General features: G+C 39.9%; 4 protein-coding genes across 5 annotated transcripts; 2 read left to right on the top strand and 2 right to left on the bottom strand.

Annotated features, from left to right (window-relative positions):
• The first annotated feature begins 2,072 nt into the window (after positions 1-2,072).
• On the top strand, positions 2,073-3,848 carry LOC121503536 (cytochrome c oxidase subunit 6A, mitochondrial). Of its 2 annotated transcripts, none has more exons than XM_041777995.1 (4): positions 2,073-2,214; positions 2,529-2,604; positions 2,861-3,003; positions 3,623-3,848. In XM_041777995.1, exons 2-4 carry the CDS (start codon positions 2,529-2,531, stop codon positions 3,710-3,712), a joined length of 309 nt encoding a protein of 102 aa, XP_041633929.1. In that variant the 5' UTR covers positions 2,073-2,214; the 3' UTR covers positions 3,713-3,848. The 2 variants fall into 2 exon arrangements, with proteins under 2 accessions (XP_041633929.1, XP_041633930.1); XM_041777996.1 differs by having other exon boundaries at positions 2,108-2,288.
• Positions 3,849-6,869: 3,021 nt separating this feature from the next.
• armc5 (armadillo repeat containing 5) lies at positions 6,870-14,937 on the bottom strand. Its single transcript, XM_041777890.1, has 7 exons — positions 14,049-14,937; positions 13,933-13,963; positions 13,710-13,820; positions 12,652-13,546; positions 11,639-12,387; positions 11,371-11,503; positions 6,870-9,509 (listed from the first exon to the last, which is right to left on the bottom strand). Exons 1-7 carry the CDS (start codon positions 14,439-14,441, stop codon positions 8,186-8,188), a joined length of 3,636 nt encoding a protein of 1,211 aa, XP_041633824.1. The 5' UTR covers positions 14,442-14,937; the 3' UTR covers positions 6,870-8,185.
• A 282-nt stretch (positions 14,938-15,219) lies between these two features.
• si:dkey-66i24.7 lies at positions 15,220-16,640 on the top strand. The gene is made up of 2 exons (XM_041778053.1): positions 15,220-15,431; positions 15,719-16,640. The coding sequence occupies exons 1-2, from the start codon at positions 15,338-15,340 to the stop codon at positions 16,324-16,326; spliced, it is 702 nt and encodes a 233-aa protein (XP_041633987.1). The 5' UTR covers positions 15,220-15,337; the 3' UTR covers positions 16,327-16,640.
• Positions 16,641-17,767: 1,127 nt separating this feature from the next.
• Positions 17,768-19,862, bottom strand: LOC121503532. The gene is made up of 3 exons (XM_041777992.1): positions 19,393-19,862; positions 18,623-18,854; positions 17,768-18,539 (listed from the first exon to the last, which is right to left on the bottom strand). The coding sequence occupies exons 1-3, from the start codon at positions 19,699-19,701 to the stop codon at positions 17,827-17,829; spliced, it is 1,254 nt and encodes a 417-aa protein (XP_041633926.1). The 5' UTR covers positions 19,702-19,862; the 3' UTR covers positions 17,768-17,826.
• Between the last annotated feature and the right edge of the window lie 1,270 nt (positions 19,863-21,132).

Here is a 21,132-nt window from a genome sequence, read left to right as displayed (position 1 = left end):
CTCTTTAACCTTTAAATCTCATCTTTTTTGCCTTGTCTAACTCCATTTTGTCCTTTTTTACAGTGTCTCCATCTCTCTGCCAGTGATTCTGCCAACCACAGCCAGGACACCATCATCTGTACTATTGTTGTATAATAATTAACCTTACTGCCTCATCTCATGCTCTGCTCCTTTGTGTTCATCATAATTGTTTCTTTAATATTGGACACTATTTCTAATACTGATATATATATATATATATATATATATATATATATATATATATATGCAAATGCCCCTTTTTGTTGTTCCTTAATTTATAGGTAGAAAGATATCAGAATTATCTTTTAAGAGAAAAATGTAGTTCTATATAAAGAGGAAGATCAATCTATTTAGATAAAGATACAGCTCTCCCTAAGTGTTATCCAATTCTATATGGAGAAGAAATAATTCCATAATGAGTAGGAAACATTTCTATAGGGAATGAATAACAGCTCTAGAAGGACTAAATACAACACTGTAGAGAGTACAGTTGCTGTAGAGTTGTTTTTATCTTGTTCATTGCAGGGTAAATATTCATCACTTAGAGTAAAATAAAAACACTTTTTAGAGTAAAAACAACTCTGAAAATATTACTCTGCAAGCAGAGTGAATTTTACTCAAAATAGACTGGGACCAAATGTTCTATTTTTCAGAGTAAAATTTTATTAAATTTGAGTAAAATGTTCTCAGGTTAATTTACTGTGATAAGTTGGTCGAGTTTACAAATATGAGAGAATTGTAAGGACCCCAAGAAAAATGTCCACAAGGGACAAAGTGTATTGTATTTTATTGCATTGTATTGTGTCGTGTTATGTTGTATCACATCGAACTGAATCATGTTGCATTGTATTGTGTCTATCTTCTCATATTGTATAACATCAGGCTGCATAGTGTCGTAAAATAACATGCCATGTCATATCATTTTATATGACAACGCGTTGTGTCCACTTGGGAATTTTCATGTCATATCCTGTCCTATCGTATCATATTATATTTTATCCTATGGTACTGTGTCATGTGTCTCTTCGTATTGTATCATATCGCATTGTATCAAACCATTTCGCATCTTATCTTACCAAATTGTATCACATATTATATGGTATCAAATCGCATTGGATTGCATTAAATCATATTGTATTGTATGCATCTGATCCTCAGTTTGTATCGCATCGTATTAATGTATGGCATCGTATCGCATCTTATCATATCATATCCTAACAAATTGCAGCACATCATATCCCATTGTATCACATCATATATCACGTTTAATATAATTAGCTCGCATCGCATCATGTATCGTATCACAGTGTATCATGTTATATTGTATAACATCGTATTATATCGCATGGTATCATATTGCATCTCATCACATCAAATTGTGTCGTATCGAATTGTAACTTATCGAACCATATGCTACTTCACAGACAGGCAGTTATGATACATCAGACTTTAAACAAGCAGTGGTATGATATGAAGTTAAAAAGCACAATAGAACTAAATGCATAAAAGTATAAAAGAAAAAAAATCTAGAGATGATAAATGTATGAATTAAAATGCTGTACTGTTTAGGACTGTACCACATAGTTCATATCTTAATGTAATGTGTGGTATCCTATGGAGAGAGTGATTGGTATCATTAAAAAGATAATATGCTTTAGGATGTCAGTGTTTATTTAATCCTGAGGAGAGATGAATCAAGTGGGTAGAAAAGATAATAAATGCACATAAAACATCCATAAACTGCTGATAAAATTTCACAAGACCATTGACAGGTGCATTTATGAACAACTGTACAGATAGACTGGCTCTAACTGACTCTCTCGTCCTAAAACTGAAAGTGAAAGCTAAATCAGAGTCTAAATAAACCTTTTCATTTTAACCATTTTCTGCCCTTATTTCTGTCTCTGCAATGCAGAGACAGCATATCTTCTTCAGCAGCAGAACACCCCACCTCTCAGAACCTCCTCTTCCTCGTCACAAACCAGCCTGCCTTTGCACATGCCCAATATAAACTGAGTTTGTTGGCACCGAGACAGATTGTAATGGGGAGGAGTCTCAAACAGACAGAGTTCAGATCAGGACAGACTGAAGGACAAACAAGCAGGAAGGAGGAGAGAATTGAACCGACAACGGCTTCTGCTTAAAAATAGTGGTGAAAATAATTCATTTTGGACACTGTCCACCTGAAGAACAGTAAGTCTTGCATGATTTGGTTCCATCTTCAGAGACAGAAAGGCTTCTAGGAATCATAGTACACAGCTGAACTGGTAGGCCTTAGTCCTACCTGCTGCTTCATTAGTAGTGTTGTTTGTACAGAGCCACATGACTGATTTATGTGAAATATGTTGAAATTACTGTCAAAGCTTTTCTTTATTGGCACATAACAGTAAAATATCTTCGAATCTGAACACATAAGACATTGGAGTCAGTCTCTTTTTTTATAATTTTGCATGCTATCACATATTAAGGAAGTGTATTTGAATGTTTTTTCTTCACCACCTCCACAGATGTCTCTTTCTCCTGCTGCCTTAGCCGCACGCCGGGTGTTTGCGGCTGCTTCACAGTCGAGCCATGAGGGGGGAGGTTAGTGTGTCTTTGCTGTGATATTCAACCTTATACAAACAGAAATGCAACAGATGATAAAAATTCAAAGCTTATATGTGTCTGAGTCATGCATACTTTTGTTGAACATTAACTGAAGCTGCACTTTCATCAGGGATTCTGCAGCATATTATTGATATGAGCTCTGCAGACACCGCTGCTGTAACTTTCCTTTAAATGGCCGTATGCCTTCCATAGCGCTACAGTCATGCTATTTATCTGCTTGTGTTTCCCACAGCAAAGACATGGAAGATGCTCACCATTGTGTTGGCCTTTCCTGGCGTTGGTGTCTGCATGGCAAACGCCTACATGAAGGGCCAGGCCCACTCACATGAGCAGCCAGAATTTGTGCCATACCCTCACCTGCGTATTCGTACTAAGGTAAGGCTCAGACTGTCTGATCCACAGATTGTATTAAGAGGGATAGAGCCGCCTGAGAGTGAAGCCAAGATTTAGGGCTTTCCCTACTGACTGGGTGCAGTAGGTTATGAACCCTGCCTCCTCCATGTTAACAGATGGGACATAGATCAAATTTTGAATACATGTTTAATAAATATCATCAACCATGGATTCCATTTTACAGGTTGGTTATTATCATGCTGATTTGTGTCAAACTGAGCAGTTTTGCTTCACTTTGATCTATTGACAAATGCATCTCTTTGCAGAGTTCTCAGCTTGGTTAACAGAGTGGAGGAGGAAATATGAGAGAAAATATAATGTTAACAAATAATACAAACATATTCAAAACTGATTCAAGGATCTGACATTGGATATCACTGGGGGCTTGACCATCCATCTTCCTTCTGTACACACCCCAGCTGTAATTACATCACCAATACCCATCATGCAATATTTTGGCTTCACTTCTCACGATTCATCCATATTAATATCCAGTCATTAATCTTGATGCACAGTCACAGTCTGTTTTAGGTATTTCAGAAGTATTTAAGAATAAATATCTGGTTCTGACTTTATTCTTTTGTTGTTGTTGTTATTTTAGAAATTTCCCTGGGGAGATGGAAACCACAGTCTGTTCCACAACCCTCACACCAATGCTCTGCCTGATGGCTATGAGGGCCACGATCACTGAGACGGTCACATCTTTCAGCTGTGTTTCCAGTCTGCAGTATACTTGGCTTGATTAGCTGACCGAGGGGCCAAGACGCAGTGCCAAATATAACAAACAGTTCACCGAGACAGAAATAAATGTATTATATGTCCAGTTATGATGAGTGCTTTTTTGTTTGTGTCTCCAACACAAAATTTTAATCAAGCCTTATGTCAAAATGTGTTTTGTATCTCATTACACAGACCTAGTTGATCTTTTTAGAGTCACACTAGAATAGAATTTTCTCTTTTTTTATTGTGTCGTTATATTTAATACCTCAGTGATGTAATTAGGGCTTTTATAGGATTGGTTCATAGTTTTCCTTTAGTCAGAGCAAATATTAAAACACCAAAAAGAACACCTTATTGCTCCTCCAAACATGGATCATCACAAAGCCTGACAAATCTCATTCCATTGTATCACAGCTAAATCGTCATAGATACTATAAAAGAGCATGTATTTATTTTACCCCAATTCCAAAAAAGCTGTAGTGCTGTGTGAAAATATTAGCTAATTTTAAACTTGATGGCAGCAACACCTAAAAAAGTAGAGACAGGGCAACAAACAGCTGGAGAAGTAAGTGGTACTTTTGAAAAACAGTTAAAGGTGCAGTGTGTAAAACTGAATATCAACATCTAGAAGTGGGCTCTAGATTGCATTTCTCTGCTGGAAACTGTGGCAACCAGTTGAATTTAATGTGTAGCTGTAATGTGAATACTATACAATACAATAACTTTATTTATCCTTTTTTCCTCTATGTTACCATGGAAACATGTAAAAATCCAAGATGGCGGCATCCATGGAAGTCTCAGAAGTAAAGATGGGCAGAGGCTGTGTCAAAACTCATTCACAATGGACTTAGGCAAAATGGAAAACTGTTATGGGGCCAGATGAATCAAAAAGTTAAATTCTTTTTGGAAACCCACTCAGCCTGCAGTCCGGACCTTTCACCAAGAGAAAAAAAAAGGACACATCATAAACAAAAAATTCCAAAAAGAAGACCAAGGACTGTTGGAACAGTTAGAATCCTACATCAGACAAGAATGGGACAACATTCCTCTCCCAACCTCCAGTCTCCTCACTTCACAGTTATAGGCTGCTGTTAAAATAGAGGGGTCGCCACACAAAAAAACATGGTAATCATGGTCCTGTCCCAACTTTTTTGAGATGTGTTCCTGCTATCAAATTCAAAATGAGTGAATATTTTTTCCTTAAACCTGCTTCTCACCAAATGACAGCTAGGATAGGCTGCAATCCCCAAAAGGATAAGCGGTGTAGAAAATGGATGGATGAATCGGAAAATCATTGCTTCCTGGTTGTATTTACATTTTACTCAGCGCCCCAACTTTTTTGAAATTGGGGATGTATCAGTCTGAGAAGTCCCAAATAACCAAGCATAACATTCAACCACTAAAACTAATTTTTCCGTTCAGGAATGCAAGTAAATAACTATAATTTGACATATTAATCAAGAAATATTAATGTGCTTTACTATTTTTTCTGTTTTTTGTAATTTGAAAATTCATGGATAACAATAATAATTATATTTTAGCATTAAAAATATCATTTCGGCTTAAGAGCTTCTACATATTGGTGTATTAACCATCGTAGAAACATAAAAAATGATTTTGGTAATTACCAATGCTGTTAATTTAGGGCAGCTCTGACATAAACCTTACTTTGGTTAGGGTTAGGGTGGTCTAATAAATTTGTTAAGCACTGTATATTAATTTTAGAAAAAAAAATCAGTTTTCATTGCTGCAGCCATGCAGCACCTTCATGTTTTCATTAAGCTTCGCTCATCCTGTGCAAATAAACTGCTCCAAACATTAACATCTGGGGTTATACACAAACTATCAGAGGTCACAGGTAATACTAATCCCATTCGAATAGTGCTTTTCTGTGGATTTAATTAAACTGTACAGAAAGCATGAGAGCAAATGTTCTTTTCATCACCACAAAGCCTCCAGTGCTTTCAAAGCTGTGCTATTTGTCTTCCCTTCATTAGATTTCAAACAAATGTGGTGTGTGTGTTTAGAAGACAGCCAATGATGTCCTCAGTGAGTTTCATCATGGTTGACCAAGGGCATTTTGAGCTATGAGTAAACATGATAGGCCATGCCTGCTTTCTCACACCAGGATGGTACTTCAGATTGTAGTCAATACTTGCGCCCAGAACAGGGATGCCGCAAGAATCTGTGGGCCCAACCATAACAGCCCAAATAAACCCTGCATATTTACTATAAGCACATCTCTGTTGTGCAAAAAGTAATTCTATGCTTACGTAACTCTAAATTTGTGTAACACTACGATTTGAATAGATACGAGAGAGAATGTGATGATCTCTGCATCTGCAACACCAGGAAGTTAATTTTTGCAATAAAACAAGGGAGTGACACACAGTTTTTTTTAATATAGTGAAGAAAGGCTTTATAGTCTTTATAAGTCTCCATATTTCTATTTAATAGAAAAATCACTATTTTAATATTTTTAGGGCCACTGTCATTCATGGGCTTTTGGAATCTTCCTAACTTTTCCCTCTATACAGCACCACTGCCTCAGAGAATGCTGACCAATTTTGGTTAAAGTCAATTATGAGAGACTTCATTTTTATCAAGCGATTTATTGTACAAGTTAGGAAATATGTAATATATTTGGCAATTAGACACCATGCTGTTGTCTTTGTGAATCCAAAGGGGTAGTGAGGTCAACAGCATGATAAACAAAAAAAAAACCCATCGAGTCTAGACACTAGTGGTGAAGAATGATGTGGGACTTGATAGGGGATGGCCATCTGAAGAACTGGACAAGGATGCTGAAGGGCTGGGCAGGGGGTGTTAGGTTTGATGTAAAGCACATTAATATTTCTTGATTAATATGTCAAATAATAGTTATTTACTTGCATTCCTGAACAGAAAAATGAGTTATAGTGGTTGAATGTTGTGCTTGATTAATTTCTGACTTCTCAGAGAAGCCCAGTGAGCTGGCTCAAATTTGGGAAAATTCAGTTTGAAATTCCTCATTCCTGTTCAAAATGGTAAAACGTGGAGAGCTCACTGAAAATGAAAGAGTCCACATTCAAGCACTTCATGATGCTGGATGGTCTTTGAGACAAATATGACTGGTGGTCTAATAAATTTGTTAAGCACTGTTTAATATATATATATATATATATATATATATATATATATACACACACACACATATGCGACCTGTGCGTATCTGCTGCTTATCAGACAGAGGAAGCTGAAGAAAGTCATCAAAACTTCCTTGACCATCTCCTGCGCAGCCTCTGTATTATCTTTTGAACAGAAATAAAGGAGCAGAAAAAGGCAAATGGAGCGTAAAAAAACCACAATTTCTACCCTTAATCACAGAAATCCCGATTCACAGGGGATTAGGGTTACCTGTGGAACTATGCATATGCTGAAATATGGTTGGTAATTTGCCCTGGATTTTATTACTGCACACATTGGCTGATTCCCACTGGATTGAGCACAGACACCCTGCGCGATTATCACAAATTACCAGAGGTCCATAGATAATACTAATCCTGTGCGAACAGGGCTTAAGTGAGTCTTTTTTTACTCTGGAAATTCTGAATGTTACTCATTAGTGTTTGTGACCTAAAGGGCAGAATCCCACAAACTGTCACTTGCTGCTGTCTTATAGAATGGACTTATACGCTGTTTTTAGGGATGACTAAAGACACTGTTTTAAATAGCACAAATAAACAGGCAAGTTAGACAATGTACAGGAATTTGCCTGCAATTTCTGGAGGTTAAAACAGAAAAGTTCCCACCAAGGATTTCTATTTTTCCCACAGCATCAAAACAGATCTAAATCATTTTTACTAGTGTCCTATAGAGGTTAAAAATTTCAACTTACTGAAAGCTACGATGTCTGGTGTTTGTTGCCATCTTAAAAACCCACAAGACAAAAATAAGAAAACAAGAGCCAAGAAGTGATATTCCAACAATATATTCAGAGGCATTAATGATATGGGACAGTTGGAATCTTTCTATACACAGTAAATCTGCTAATCCATATTATCTCTATATACAAAATAAACAACTGGCACCAAAACCAGCATTCCAGTACTTCCAGTTACATGACATTTATCAAATGCATTGATGTGTGCTCAGTTTACCCAACTTAAAATAAAAATTAGAATACATTTCATACGTCATCAGAAGATAAACAAAAAAAAAGCATGTCATGTCGGGGCAGGCTACAGTTTCTACCAGATTATGTCAAAAGAAAATAAAAAAGTATGCTTCCAGTTTCTGAAAATAAATCAACGGTCCTGTGCTGATGAAATTCAGACAGCTTGTTTTTGAGGTAATAGTTGCAGCAGTTGCAACTTTTCCAGAAGCGTTAAGCTAAATGGGCAGTGTTAATCTGTGCCCTCTGTGTTCATGCCTGGATCTCTCCACTCACCTAATCCCTCCTCGCTCAGCTCAGAGCTGCTGTGGCCATGCTTATTAGATCTTGCTTCAGAGTCTCCATGCAATCTGCCTCTCTGGCAAGTCTGCGAAGGCAATCTGCAGCAAGCGAGGAGGATGAGAAAGTCCAAGAAGAGTCTGCACAGCCAAGCAGCAAAGACAGGCAGGCTCGACCCAGTACTGGGTAGCTGTACCGCTGTGAAAACCAGTACAAGTGTGGGAGGAGAGTAGAGAGTGTTTCAGCTGTGCTGGCTTCCTTTAGTTCTTGAACGGTTGATTTTGAAACAGGAGCTGCACTCTTGATTGTCTTACTGTCTACTGATAACGAACTCTTAGGACTGTCTGTTTGATGTTCTGAGCTGTTTGGTTTCTTTGTCTGCCCCACTAAATGTTGTGTTTGCACGCCAAAACTCGTAAACTCAGGCGCTGGACTTCCCAGGTTCTCCCCGGCAGACCCGAGGCATTCTTGGTTAGCTTTAGACCCAGACTTTGCAGGGTTTTCCTCTTGACAAGAAGCCTTAGAGGACCATGGCATGAGGAGAGAGACACACAGACCCTCCAACTCACTCTGCAGCTGTGTCACCAAAAATCTGCACGCTCCAATCATCATCTCGCCTAAAGATGTTTTCTGAAAAGAAAAATCTTCAGCGGAGGGATCATCTGTCGGCTTTTGGCAGATTCTCAATCCTTCAAGGACTACTTTCTCCAAAATCTGACACTGTCCTTTTATGTCTTCCTCATCTTCCCTTGTAGTGTCTTTGTCCTTTGTAAGTCGACATCCATGCAGGTAATGCAGTACAGGTAGCAGCATACCTATGCTAACATCTTTAATGCAAATAGGCTCTTCTGCATTCCCGTGAGCTTCTCCAAACCCACCTCCCAACAGAGCCCTGAAGTACTCAGAACCTACTCTACCTGTCTCTTCACCCCCGGCTACAGCCTTCCTACAAGCTGGGACTTGAGTCCCATCATCCAGCAGCAACAGAAGGTCAAAGTCTGAACCTCCATAAGGACAGGTGTGAGCCAGGCGAGGCTTTTTTGAAGGAGGAGGGAAAACTTTGTCTGGTGGTGTTGTATATGGGCTTTGAAGTTTCTTGTTAAGCTCCATTTTGGCGCAACTCATAAGTGCGGAGAGGCATCCGTTAAGGAGGGAGAAGTACAACGCGTGGGGTTGAGAAGTCGCACTGGAATTTGGTAAATTAAACCAATCAGAGGGCAACTTGCTACAATGAGGCGGGTGTTCTTCGTCTTCGTCGTCATGGCAGCAGAGTAGCTGTAAAACTAAGAGCAGTCCACCGCTGTCCAGGAGAAGTTTCTTCAACAGAGATTTGTTGCTGTAGAGAAAAAGACATTTTACAAACACAGTCACAGCCATCAACCCAGATCACCTTATAAGAAAAACATTTTTTTAACAGCATTTAAACTAGAAACGTTTTAAATCAAGGCACAAGGAACACAGCTCTTCCATAATTTATACCAAACATCCTAATAGGCTTAATATGAATTATTCTGATTGTCAATAGAGCAAAAATACATTATTTTAATCTGAACCCTTCCCTATTTAGCCATCAGCCTTAATGCAGGGAAAAACAGGCTTGTCTACTTGGTGACACTATATGTACTTTGAAATGTATTTTATTACTTTTATATGACCTCAGAAAACAGGATGGGAGTAGTGGGTGAAGGCAGGAAGGGAATTGGGTGGGGAGACTGGAAAATATGTCCAAAGATGGCATTTGATTTTGTCTGAAAATCTGCTCTTACAGCTGTATTTTAGCCCTCAAAGATCACTTACAGCAGGGGTGTCAAAACTATGGCCTGTGGGCACACTCTGGCCCAATGCCTATTTTTAATTGGCCTACAAAATATTCTATGAATAAAATGAAAAATGGTCAACATTAGAACATGAAGCTTGTGCTTTACTTAACTTCTAACTTTAGGCAGTGTTGCTGCTCAGTTGATCTGTGAATAAACATTTTTAATTTCACCCTTTTTCATGGCCACATTAAGACAACAATACTAAATGGCAAAAAATGGAGAAAAATAATAGATATCTATATCCATGACACTTTGATAAATAAAGACAAAAGGACTAAAGCTAGGGATGCAAGATATTATGGGCATGAGCAGATATTACCTTAAAAAGTAGTTTTAGGCTGGACCAACAGACCTCAGCTGAAGTCGTTTTCTTTATTCCTCATCATTCCTTAAACTTTTAAGTGAAATGACCTGAAGGCCGCTATCAAAGCAACCTGGGCTTCCATTACACCTTAGCAGTGCCACAGGCTGATCGCCTCCACGCAACGCTGCATTGATGCAGTAGTTCAAGCAAAAGGAGGCCCAACCAAGTATTGAGTGCATAGAAATGAACATACTTTTCAGAAGCCTGAAATTTCTGTTTAAAATATCATTTTTTAATTGCTCTTATGTAATATTCTAATTTTCTGAGACACTGAATTTTGGGTTTTCATTATCTGCAAGCCATAATCATCAACATTTCAAGAAATAAAGGCTTGAAATATTTCACTCTATGTGTAGTAAGTCTATATAATATATGGGTTTAACTTTCTGAAATGAGTGACAAAAAATATTGAACTTTTTCATGACATTCTAATTTTTTGAGATGTACCTATAAAGAGCTCTTTTGCTCTGTTATCTACTCTGTAATTTTCATAAGGCCTGATTTACAAAGCCCATCAAGTTTATCATCTTTAACCACCAACACTCCTATAAGATTTAGTAAATTCATGCAGTTTGGTGTCTGATTGTGGGGATGAATCTTCAGAATTTCCCCTCTCTGCTGCAAGGAGCGTCATTTTTATTCAAATGAAGCAGTAGTTAGACCTGACAAGGCACCCCCACCCAGAAAAAAAAATCCTTAACAACGACGTGCTACTTGGCTTATTACCCATCAGTAGAAATCTGTGAGTTTTTAAAGCATTTCCAATTACAACGTTTATTCTATAGTTACCTAGATTGGATTGTTTTACTAAATTTAATGCACTTAAAGTAAAGTATATCAAAGTCATTCATATTTCTTTTCTGTATGTGGCTGTTGGTGAAAAAAGCCAGACAACTCTGACTTATCAAGCTACCAAAAAAAAAAAAACATCTATCCCATTTTTGGGCTTTACAAACATCTGAGAGCAAAATCTAATGTCACCAAGCTTATATATAAACAAATGAACCACTCACCTGCTGATTAATGGCAGAGACAACGCACAGTTCATCTTGTCAGACTCAGAGCCTGAAAGCATCACATGGGCCAGCACCCCTGAGCCAAATCCAGACTCGCACTGCACACGCAGATTATGAAGAAGAGCGACACCTGCAGAAACAGTGGGCGCAACAGTTATAAACTCTTGGAATTCATACAAAATGATCCAATGTCTTGTCTCCTGAGACCCCGATTGTTTTTCTTTTCAGAAGTGCATGTGTGAGGGTATTAAGCTCTGTTTCTTACCAAATTGTCGAACTTTGGCTTTCACTCGCCCAGTCTGCCTTTCCTCTCCCTCTCTCTCCCCTCCTCTCTGGCAAAGGTGGTGGTGAATCAGTACGACTGAGCCGGTACGGACAAGTGCTTGCAAACAGTTCGGGTTGCAGCTCAGTCTGCAGAGCATTCGGAGGCACCTGCCACTGGGGTCCTGGTGTTGGGTGAGGTAGAAGACCAAGCCGGACATGACGCTCGAGCTGACAAGGGCGGCACTTGGGTCAGTGGCGTGGGAAAAGCGGGAAAGCAGCAGCAGGATGGGCGATTCAGGGGTCCAGGGCTCAGGGTGGTAGGGGTGGTGGTAAGTAGCAGGGCGGGACACAGAGGGAGGGGTGTCCAAGTTTAACTTATTAATACAGGTTGCTGACTGAGCACGCTGCCTCCTCCTTTGAGGGGAGGAGAACTTTGATGGAGAAACCGGTGTTTGGGGTGTTTTAGTGGGAGAGGACATGGCGGAGGAACTGGGCTGTGCAGAGGGTTGGGGACTAGAAGGAGCTGGATCAGGGGTTTTTAATGTGTTGGGTGTTGGTTTGGCTGATGACACTTTTTTAGATATGCAAGAGGCAGTTGGGTTGGGTGAAGATGAGGTTTTAAGAGAGGAAAGGCAATCAGAATTTGGGGAGGATGCTGGTATCTGAAGATTCCCCCATTCACCATCAACACCAGGGGAGTCCAGCAGGTCTCCTTCTGAAGAGATCAAACCTTCAGACATTAACCAGGACCTGAACAAAGGATAAGATTGTTAATGAACAATGGAAAACAAAAAGATTTCAAGCTTGTACAAAATATACCATTGAGGACAAAATTTTAAAAGTATTTCCCAGGTGTTCTTTGTGGATCACAAGTTAATAGGAACATCTTTCATTTGCATCATTTTGTTTTAATGTATTGCTATTGTAAGATAAAATACCTCAACCCATAATTTAAAAAGGTTTTTTTTTTTTTCCAGCGCTGCAGATAAACTTGACAAAGTCTCATTTTCTTACCTAAGACTTAAAAAGCTTGATGAACATAGACCTTGCTCTCTAGAAGCTTCTTCCCTCTTGTAGCCTTCAGGAGGAGGAAAGTCAAAGGAGTCAAAACAAGACGAGGGCAGGAGCTCAGTGGGTGACATGGTGGAGGAGAAGTTAACATCTGTCTTCTCCGTAGATTGCTCCTCGCCTCTGCTGAGCTCGACAAGTCTTGCAACAAGCAGAGGGACCAGCCCCAACTCTTGCAGCTGCTCCATGGCGGATTCGTCAAACACAAAGTCCACACAGGCCTGGATGGCCAGCCGGGAAAGGGGATGACTCTGATGGGAGGCTAAGAAGCCTATTAGCACCTCCAATCCGCCGTTCTCCTTCACTTTGGCACGGTTAACTGCCTCCTTGCAGCACAAGCACAACGCCTTGAAGAAGACCCCAGACTTTAGCTGATCCTTTTTCACCTCCTCAGTGAATTTCTTTATGACGCCCAAAGACCCCACAAGAGGGCGCAGGCAACCTTGGGAACACAAGTTGGCCAGAGTTTTTAGTGCCAGCTCCTCGAAAGGTTTTCCGGACTCCTCGGTGGCCATGACGCCAAGCTGAGCTAGGACTCCAGAACGGGATACCTCCCTGGCACATTCAACGCCACAGCCTCGGGTCAGCTCGTGGATGGTCCTGAGTGCAGTCCGCCTCAGGCCCTGTGGGTATTCTGGGGCGATAAGCGGGGCGAGGGCAGACAAGGTCCCTTGGGTGAGCAGCGACAGGCGGTTAGAGGGCGTATCTGAGAGGTAGAGGAGAGCTCGGGCGGCTGACTGAGCGCACTCCAGTTTGGGACAGGGGTCTTTGGATGGAGCAGCAGTAGGGGATGACGGGGCAGAGGAAAGAGACACACAGAGGAGGAGAAGGGGAACACCACCTGTAGGAAAAATTTAAATGTGTGGGAAGAGTTTGAAATTGAAGATAAGAAATTTCACAGATTATACTTAAAGTTTACCTACAATACCTACATGTTGGCATCTTTTAAGGTGAAAACTCAACTAACCCTCAAGTTGTGAGAAAAGCTGATGATTCAAACTTACCAGCTGAGTGGATGAGTGCAGAACTCTCTGGATCCATGGCCAGGTTTCCCAAAGCGCGGGCTGCTCTGTTCTGGACAGTCACCAGGGCCACATTTCTCTTCAGGATCTCAACTAATAAAACAGAGAATAATTTTTTCAAAAAGGTTTCAAGACACTAAGTTTGTTATCAGTGTTCTGATTTCAAAGATAAAAAATCAGCATTAGAAAGCAAATTGTCACTTACCCACAATATTTATTCCATCAAGTTTATGGACCTGTAGCAGGAGAAATTTTTAATATGAGTATTTTTAACGGTGGTTTTAGAATAAGAGTGTTTTAAACAACCTCTGATCTTCTAACCTCTATTCGTGTCTCAAGCTCTGTGCAACAGTTTGCCAAGATGCTGAGAGCCAAGTCCAGAGTTTTCCTGGAGCACTCTGGGTCTTTAAGAAGGTCCAGCAGTGGTTTGAGACCACCTTGAGTTCTGAATCTTGCAATGCCAGCCTTGTCACCTTTGATATGTTGCGTCCTTATAGCAACCAGGGCTCTCCATTGAGAGACCTTGAACCTCTTGTCCATGTCTTTGCCACCACCTGAGTCAGACTTTTCATGCCCATGATGCTCAGCTCCAGATTTGGGTTTAAAAAGGTGGGCCAAACACCACGTCAAAGAGGACTCAGGTGATGATGGAGTCCCTTCTTTGGTAGGTATTCGGGATTGTTTCCAGTCACCCTGAACAGGTGATACGGCCATGGTCCCTCTGGTTCGTTTCTTCTTAGTTCAGACAGGTTTTTTTTGTTTACACACGGTCAAGCATGGATTTTACAGGAAATATTAATAGATAAAACATCATTTCGTTTAAAACCGCTACTCGAATCGTGAATATTTTTCCCGCCTTGATTCTCTCATTTTTCAAAGTTTGCAAAAACTTCTAGGTTCATGAAACTACAGATACCATTGACAAGCAAACGTGTACCACCTGACGCCGCAGTCGCCGATGGGAGATGGAGTTCCAGCAGCCTCGGTCCACTCCCTAAAATAGGCCTACATCGTGCGAAGGCCGAACGAAACGTTAGTGTACGTACTGAACGTGCCTTGTTCTCAATATAATACACTTTTACACCCTGAATAACGAATTAAAGCTAATTTTGGTCAATGTTTTGTTAACACTGGTCGAATAATTTTGTGGAAACAAAATGCAATCGCCTGTGTTAGCCGCTAACGCCATCTTTAGCCAAACAACAAAACAGGGGCGAACGAGGGAGGGAGCAGGGAGTGAAGGGGAGGGGCGGTAGATATACCCTGGGACTTGTAGTTCAAATTTTATGCTGTCACATATGCTATTAAAATTAACTAATCTATAAGAAAACTACATTTCCAGTAGCGACCGCAAAGGGAATACCTCACCACGAAATGCCAAGGTTTTGGGATTGTAGTTTAAATAGTGTGCCACACAATTCAAAGGCTTTCATATATCAACCCAAACTGGACTACACTTCCCATGATGCTAAGCGCCGTTGCTATTGTCATCGTTTTATATGGTGCGAAATGCTGCATCGCTGCTCCTGAAAGGTTGTTAAATTCCACGATAGATACATCGCTAATCCCCAAAACAACAAGATTAAATTCAGTTTTTATTGTTTAACACAATGGAAGTACTCGAGACAATTGTAATACAAAGTTCTGAGGTGGAAGGAAAGGAAACAGTCGTGTCCACCGTGGACACGGATAAAACTAAAGCAGGTTAGTACGTTAAGCTTGAAGTGAAATGGTCATCGCATGAAGCGAGGAGGGCCCTGCTTATACAGTGTATGGGAGGGCCTGGTGTGTGCGCAGTCTCCGCAGTGATTAGTCATAAATTCATTCATCGTCAGCAACATAGAAATTACGTCTGGTAATGAATGGCTTTGAATTGTTGATTTAAATCGGATAGCCTAAGTGTTGTCAAATGAAGATAATCATGTCAAATAAAATCCACGGATGTGAAATTTATCAAATAATGAAAATATTCCTTTGTTTTTCCCTCCTAGAATTTATATGGACACTGCAGGCAACTTGGCACCTTGTCAACACCAGACTTGAAATGGATGCTGCTTTTGACCAGCCAGTCTGCAAGAAAAAGAAACTTTGGGAGATGGTAGCAGAGAAAGTGAACGCAAAACTGAGAGAGTCAGATATCACTGACGTAGCTGTTAAGGCGTATGAGTGTGATCTAAAATGGAGAAATGTACTGGCAACATACAGGAGGAATGCAGAGAGGGCTAAGAGACTCGGGGCAGCTAGTGTCCACTGGGAGTTCTTCAAAGCCATGCATGAAGTCCTGGACAAGAGCAGGGAGGACATCGAAGCCCAGCGAAGGGCAAAGCTCAGTGGCACCAGAGTAGCCAAAGCCATGGCCAGCAAACGGTTCACCCCTATTCTCCCTACACCTCCTGCCACAGCTGCTCCCTGCACTCCCCGCCCCCCTCAGGATGTCCTACAGCTTTACATGGAGCTGCAAGAGAGGAAGATGAACATGTGGGTGCAGCAGAAAGCCCTGGAGGAGAGGAAGATTGAGGCTATTAACAATTTGGCCAAGGCTATCTCCAGTTTGGCTCAGAGGAACGGCTGCACAGACAGTTCAAAAGATGGACAATAGACTAGAAGAGTATCTGAGCTTACTGCGTGTCATTTTCTCTAACCAAAGACTTTTCTCAAGATTAATTTTGGGCATTGTGCCTTCATTTAGACAGGGCAGTAGATAAATTAGGAAATTAGGAGAGAGAGCTTGTGATGGCATGCTGGAAAGGAGCCACAGGTGAGGGTTAAACCCAGCCCACCCACTTGGAACTATAGCCTCTGTACATGAAGCTTGACTTCACCACGAAGCCATCATGCTCTCCAAAGACTATTTTTATAAAGCAACACAAGCAAATAGTTGGAGCACATTGAACAAATTCACTGTTTGCTGAAATAAACAGACATTATACATTAAATCTAACCTTTGCAAGTGTTTTGCTTCCTTCCTAAATAGATATTAGGCTATGGATAGAAGATTTAAACACAATTTTTTCTTTGTTTTTTGAGCTTCATCTAATAAACTGGTCATAAGAGTAACAACATAGGGGTTGTACAAGACACACAAGGCAAGATATTGGCTCATTTTGGTCACTAAAGTACTTGACAATGTTAGAGTACTTTGCTGCCCCCCTGTGGTGACAGTGGGGAAGTGCAATATATATATATATATATATATATATATATATATATATATATATATATATATTAGTTATTCTTTTTTTTTGCTAGGTAGATTTAAAATAATATTGCAGACAATATCAGCACAAGCGTACAACTCAGTATAGTGGAATATACAAGATAACAGTTACATGAGAGAGTTTCATAGATTAATTAAAGCTCCTGTGACTTACTTTTGGGTTGGGCAAATTTTGGCATCCCCCGTTGACAAAGTGATGCATCTTTCCGAAGCTTGTTCTGTATGATTAAGTCGTGTTTTCTGTTGAAAAATATGGTCCTCAGATGTATCCGTTTTTATTGTAAAATGCATAAAAGGGTGTTTTGGTAGCTGTATTCATTCAACACCTACCCCCCAACATAAGGAAATTCAGGCATTAAAAACCACATAATTGAAATAATACATTTTGCTGCTAATGGTCTAATTTTCTCTTGTAGATCACTAAAATGTTGCTACATAATTTTCAGCCTATTTCATAACCATGTAAAATCTTCTCATTAGAGCTTTAAGACATTCATTTCATCCTAACAGTCAGTTCCTGTCATTTTTCCATTTAAATGTGAGTTCATAAACAATGCAAGTACAATAAGTCTTTTATGTACTACTTCAGTTATCCTTAGTTTAGGGTAAATCCTAATCTGCCCAGAAGTCTGTTCTGTTCTTACAGTGTGGTATGTTTTTTTATTGTTTAAAGCAGAAAGGGAAAGTGCACTGAATTTTTTTTCCCCAATATAAACATTTGTCATTCATTCTTACTATGTATCACCCAGATCTGCAGCAGAAATTAGCTCATTATGATATCAATTATAGTGTTATGTGTGTAGACAGGTTATATGAGACTCTGTTAAAATAAACCTTTATTTAAAAAATTAAAAAAACGGTGCATTTACATCCACATATGCATCATTGGTTTCCAGAATAAGATCTTTTAAACAACCAATCTGAAATGGTGTCCCGTCTCTGTACCCCCTCTTCCTCCATCTCCCCCTCTACCTCAACAGTTAGAGTTTCTTTTTCAACTTCTCCTTGAACCACCTGTCCCATGTCCAAAAACACATTATGCAATACGCAGGCAGTCTGCACAACAACCCTGGCTCGATCGTAGTTCCCGATATCCAGATAGCAGAGCCTTTGAAATCTGGCTTTAAGGTTGGCAACAGCCTGATCCAGGATGTGAAAATGTCCTTCCAGTGTTTTGTTAAAGAGCTCCTCTTTTGGACTGAGCCTTCCTGAGTATGGAGTTAAAATTTGAGCAGAGAGAGGGTAGCCAGCTCTGGCCACAATGCAGGAACCAGAGGGCATCAGTGCAGGATGCTGTTTAAGTTTGTCTCTCAGAGCTCTGCCTCTGTCCATGTCTGAGCCCTTGCTGATTCTGCAGTGCAAGAACCGGCCGTTACGGTCACATACGAGCTGAAGGTTTAGCCAAGAGTCAGCGTGGGCCTCCATTTTCATCCTCTTCACCTCAGGTACTGTGCTCTCCATGTTCTGCTTCCCCAGTGGCAGGCGGATCGGGATGCAGGTATGTCCCAACACTCCCAGAACCAGAGGGACTTCATGCTCCTCCTGCTCCCTCTCTGGACTAACAAGTGGGACAAGGGCCTCTAATGCCTCCTGGCCTAGAGTTAAAAGAAGAAACAACTCTAAACAACAAAGCAGGGCTTATTACAAGTCATGCACAAGCATGGCACTGTGGACTCACCATCTGGCCATCTGATCAGCCTCTCCTCCAGGATGTTGATGCGCTCACAGAAAGAAAAGAAGATCCGATGGATGTTTCCTTTCTCCAGGTGGAAGCGGCGAGAAACGCAGCGGTAGCTGACGCGCTCAGAGAGCAGTGTGAGGGACAGCAGGACAGTGTGGGAGAGGGATAAACGGGCCCGTCCTGCCATTCGAGCTCTGGATTTTGAGCTCTGAAGAAGGTCTGCGATGTGCTGAATCAGTCAGTCAGTAGATTGAACACATTGAAATGGTATTTATCAAATAACATCGTGTAAAAATAGGAATAATATGATGAGTCGATGCTTAAAATACTGTGGTGAAAAGAGTGGCTGACAGCACAAAATCATGTTTCTTGTTTCAGTGAAAGAATACAGATTTGCAAATATGTTAGTATTTACTTTAAAGTGTGATCCAAGGCACACAATAATGGGTGATTTCTTTCAATCGTCAAAATTGAAAGTAACATCCGGTTACTGAGATATTATTGATGTCCCATATTATATAGACATTTTTACATGGTATGCAAGAGGTTCCTTGCAAGTTGTTTTATCTGCACAACAGTCTAATTCAAGAAACTATTAATGCGGTCCTATCATTTTAAACATGTGGTATCAAGATGTATCGATATGTTTACAGCCTTGTGCTGTATGAATATTTGATATAAGTATAGTATTGTCTTGCTTGGAGAGATTTGCACAGTTAAATAATGCAGCTTTACAGCCTTGTGATCTGCAGTAGTCGGTTTGATACCTGTATTGCAGCACTGTCCAAAGCATGCTGAGATTCTCCATGCCCCGGTGCCTGCTCCTCCTCTTCAGAGTTGAATGTAGTCGTCTGTACAACTTGAGGCTGCACCTCTGCATGACTTTGTAGTAACTGTACGAATATGGTAGGAGGGGGCTGAGTTTTCAGTTTTGCTATCAGGTCAGCTTCCAGGATCTCCTCCACCGCCTGATCCAGCCGCTGCTCCAGCTCTCCCGAGGACAGAGGCTGCCACTCTCTCTCCACTATGTCTAACACGGCTCTACCAGCCGATAAAACATACTCGCTAACGTCCATAGGGCTGGCGGTTAGTTACAAATTAGGTAGACATGAGTTTGTTGTTAACTTTTAAAACTTCATACCTACAGAAATGCCGTTTCTTCAATTGAGCTTCGCTCCTTCACAAACAACTTTGGTAGCAAAATGCTACACTAGCCTGTGTGCTAACGCATGCTGCATTCATGCGCAGTCGGAAAGTTCGGAGCAGGAAATAAACCTCGGTGAAATATTTTTGTTTCCAGATTGCAGACTCCACGAGGTGACATGAACGTGTTTATCTTTTCTTTTTTTCTGGAATCGGGAGAGCATTTTATTTCAGTACACCTTTTAATTAATACGGGGCCCAGGGTTGACATGAGCATGCTTATTTTTTTTAAACGCTCGCATTTTATTTTTTATTTCTCACATTGGATTTACAAGTATATTAAATTTAGAAGTAGTTTCACCAACAGAACAAACCAAAACAAACACTAAAGGTATCAATTTTGCGAGTTTCTTTCGTATAAGTAATCAAAACCAGAGTAATAAATGAACATTTATCAAGATATGTGTAATTTTCGGAGCCTGTGAGGGAACATGAACGTGCTTATTTTCTTTCTTACATTTTAATGTCTCGTATGCTAGTTTATTTAATTCTTACTTTGCAGGCGCGTTTTATTCTAGTACCCCTTTAATGAAACATATGAATGGATGCATATCCATTTATTCTGTTGGTTTTATTTACTTTCTTGAAAAAACTTTGAAATTGATAAAAATTGATACAGATACTGTTTGTTTTGACTCATTTTGTTGGGAAAAACAAATAAGAATTGCTACATATACATAGGAATCCCGCATGCAAGATACATATAAAGCATGCTTGTTAAAAAAAAAAAAAAAAAAAAATATATATATATATATATATATATATATATATATATATACACACATTAATGTCCCCTTTAGGGCTCTGTACAAATATGAGGTTTTCTGCTTGATAAAAAAAAAAAAAAAAAAAAAAAAATTGACAGTTGTTTCTAATTATTTCCCTAGATGTGGTAGGATTATTTTAACAGTATTTCACTTTATAAACTGAACATTTCATTGAATGAATGACCAGCCTGACAGATTATCTCATCTGTTTTTTAACTAATAACCTGAATTGCTCAAAACTTACCATTTCAATCACCAATTCTCCATGTGTAAATAGGAATTTACAGCCATCTTAAGTTTGGTTGAGAGCAGTTTTACATATTTCCTGCTTACACAGCACATCATCACTGTTGTACTGTGTACCAGCCAAATATCTATTCATTTAGACCCCAAATGGTCACACAGTAGAGTGCTTCCACTCTTTCTGGGATAGGTTAATTTTTTCAATGGCTTAATCTACATAGCTGGGACAAAAAAATCAGAGCAGTTAAAATACCCCAACGGAGATTTTTGATACTTCCATGGATGTACTGCAAA

This window comes from Cheilinus undulatus, linkage group 21 (assembly GCF_018320785.1).
Source record: "Cheilinus undulatus linkage group 21, ASM1832078v1, whole genome shotgun sequence".
NCBI lineage: Eukaryota > Metazoa > Chordata > Actinopteri > Labriformes > Labridae > Cheilinus > Cheilinus undulatus.
The sequence above is the reverse complement of the archived record's forward strand: the minus strand, read 5'-3'. Positions and strand labels throughout refer to the sequence as shown.

Excerpts from the sequence above, each read along its gene's own strand:
- LOC121503536 (XM_041777995.1), top strand. The coding sequence starts at position 2,529 with ATGTCTCTTTCTCCTGCTGCCTTAGCCGCACGCCGGGTGTTTGCGGCT. Across the intron at positions 2,605-2,860 it reads GTCGAGCCATGAGGGGGGAG|CAAAGACATGGAAGATGCTC; the intron begins GTTAGTGTGTCT and ends TGTTTCCCACAG. Across the intron at positions 3,004-3,622 it reads ACCTGCGTATTCGTACTAAG|AAATTTCCCTGGGGAGATGG; the intron begins GTAAGGCTCAGA and ends TTGTTATTTTAG.
- armc5 (XM_041777890.1), bottom strand. The coding sequence starts at position 14,441 with ATGGCCGTATCACCTGTTCAGGGTGACTGGAAACAATCCCGAATACCT. Across the intron at positions 13,547-13,709 it reads TGCACTCATCCACTCAGCTG|GTGGTGTTCCCCTTCTCCTC; the intron begins GTAAGTTTGAAT and ends TTTTTCCTACAG. Across the intron at positions 12,388-12,651 it reads TCAAGCTTTTTAAGTCTTAG|GTCCTGGTTAATGTCTGAAG; the intron begins GTAAGAAAATGA and ends TCCTTTGTTCAG.
- si:dkey-66i24.7 (XM_041778053.1), top strand. The coding sequence starts at position 15,338 with ATGGAAGTACTCGAGACAATTGTAATACAAAGTTCTGAGGTGGAAGGA. Across the intron at positions 15,432-15,718 it reads CACGGATAAAACTAAAGCAG|AATTTATATGGACACTGCAG; the intron begins GTTAGTACGTTA and ends TTTCCCTCCTAG.
- LOC121503532 (XM_041777992.1), bottom strand. The coding sequence starts at position 19,701 with ATGGACGTTAGCGAGTATGTTTTATCGGCTGGTAGAGCCGTGTTAGAC. Across the intron at positions 18,855-19,392 it reads TGGACAGTGCTGCAATACAG|CACATCGCAGACCTTCTTCA; the intron begins GTATCAAACCGA and ends TGACTGATTCAG. Across the intron at positions 18,540-18,622 it reads GCTGATCAGATGGCCAGATG|GCCAGGAGGCATTAGAGGCC; the intron begins GTGAGTCCACAG and ends TTTTAACTCTAG.